Below are 1,318 nucleotides of genomic sequence, written 5' to 3' on the forward strand. Positions count from 1 at the left end.
CTCCCTCCGATCCCACGTCTGGAATGTGTGCATGTTGCTTGATCTCCTGGTGAACCGCCTTGCTTTGGCGTTTCACTCGGCATTTTGGAGCAAAATATACTGCTGCTTAACTATCGTCTTGTGGTCACGCACCAGACAGTGTGCATTGCTGACCTAATGGGATCATGTCTTCAAGAACTAGCTGCTGACACCGGAATGGGTACTATGTCGAGAAAAAAAGCCAAAGAATGAATGACTACTTTGGGGAAAGTGGAAATGGGGCGTTAGTGAATCAATCACATGGGGACTGTGCGTTGATTAACTCGTAGGGAGAAGATATGAGCAAAATTAAGAATTTTTTTCCACAAAAGTACTTAAAGAAAAAACTGATCCCCACACTCCACTTTCAAATTTGTTTGTCACTATTGCCTGTTAATGACAAGGCTATTCAACACGTCCCACGACACCTAGCAGTACTGATGACTTCTGATTGATGGATGAACCGTGAAATATTCGCTCAACTTTACCCACTTTGCTTGACGTAAGGGTCTTCTCCAGACTCCAAAGGGCAAAATTTTGCAGCTACGCTTAACCAATTAAATAAAAACACGGGAGGGGAAATGCCCGCGTCGTTTTAACACAGCCGGCAAAACGAGCCATCAAACCACCCCCCTAGAACATTTGGAAAAACCACTAAAAGGGAGGAAAAAAAGAAAAAAAAATCCTAGTTAAACACCCCATTTGTTGTTAGGTGCTGATTATATTTCCTTGACAACAGAATGCGTCATGCATCAAGTTACACTCCCCATTACGTGGAGGTGAATTTGGTGGCACGTGTGTGCATCATAATCTTCCACACATACAAGCACCTGCCATCACTTTCCGTTCATTTGGCTCTCAAGTTGGCAGTGGAAAGTAAGTTGCCTAAAAGTGGTGAGAATTGTCAAGTCAAAGTGAGGAGGAAACCCTTAAACTTGACTGGTATTTAATCAAGAGAAGCTCACGTTGAATAGGTAAATGAAATCGTGGCGATGCGTGGCGACGGAATGTGCCAAGTGCTCTTCACTATGATCTAGTAGTCGGCCCACCTGTCGTGCTTAAAACGATCCTCCACTGTTAGCCAAAGTTGCAGGCAATGGTGCTATTGCGTGCATGTTACTACACGAAGAGACAAACCTTCTCCGGAACAAAGACTGCATGCGTGGAGTGGTGATAGGATATTCAACCGTAGTGAATTGTGAATGCTGCTACATGTCTGCCAATTACAATGCAAGCCCTGATGGTTCCTGGTCCACAGCGAAGTAGGTGATCCTCTGTGAACATTCACTCAGCACATGGA

The 1,318-nt window shown here is 44.5% G+C and overlaps 1 protein-coding gene across 1 annotated transcript in view; it reads left to right on the top strand. All coding sequences in view use genetic code 11, as the record gives it.

The window, feature by feature from the left end:
* EGR_04917 (hypothetical protein) overlaps nucleotides 1-1,318 on the top strand; it is a gene marked incomplete at both ends in the record, with an annotated part of 4,750 nt that overhangs the window by 573 nt on the left and 2,859 nt on the right. The window contains one exon of the mRNA XM_024494166.1: nucleotides 758-894. Within this exon, the coding sequence (XP_024351403.1) occupies nucleotides 758-894 (137 nt within the window). The remainder of the gene's footprint in view (nucleotides 1-757; nucleotides 895-1,318) is intronic.

Source organism: Echinococcus granulosus, assembly GCF_000524195.1.
Source record: "Echinococcus granulosus chromosome Unknown EG_S00033, whole genome shotgun sequence".
Taxonomy (NCBI): domain Eukaryota; kingdom Metazoa; phylum Platyhelminthes; class Cestoda; order Cyclophyllidea; family Taeniidae; genus Echinococcus; species Echinococcus granulosus.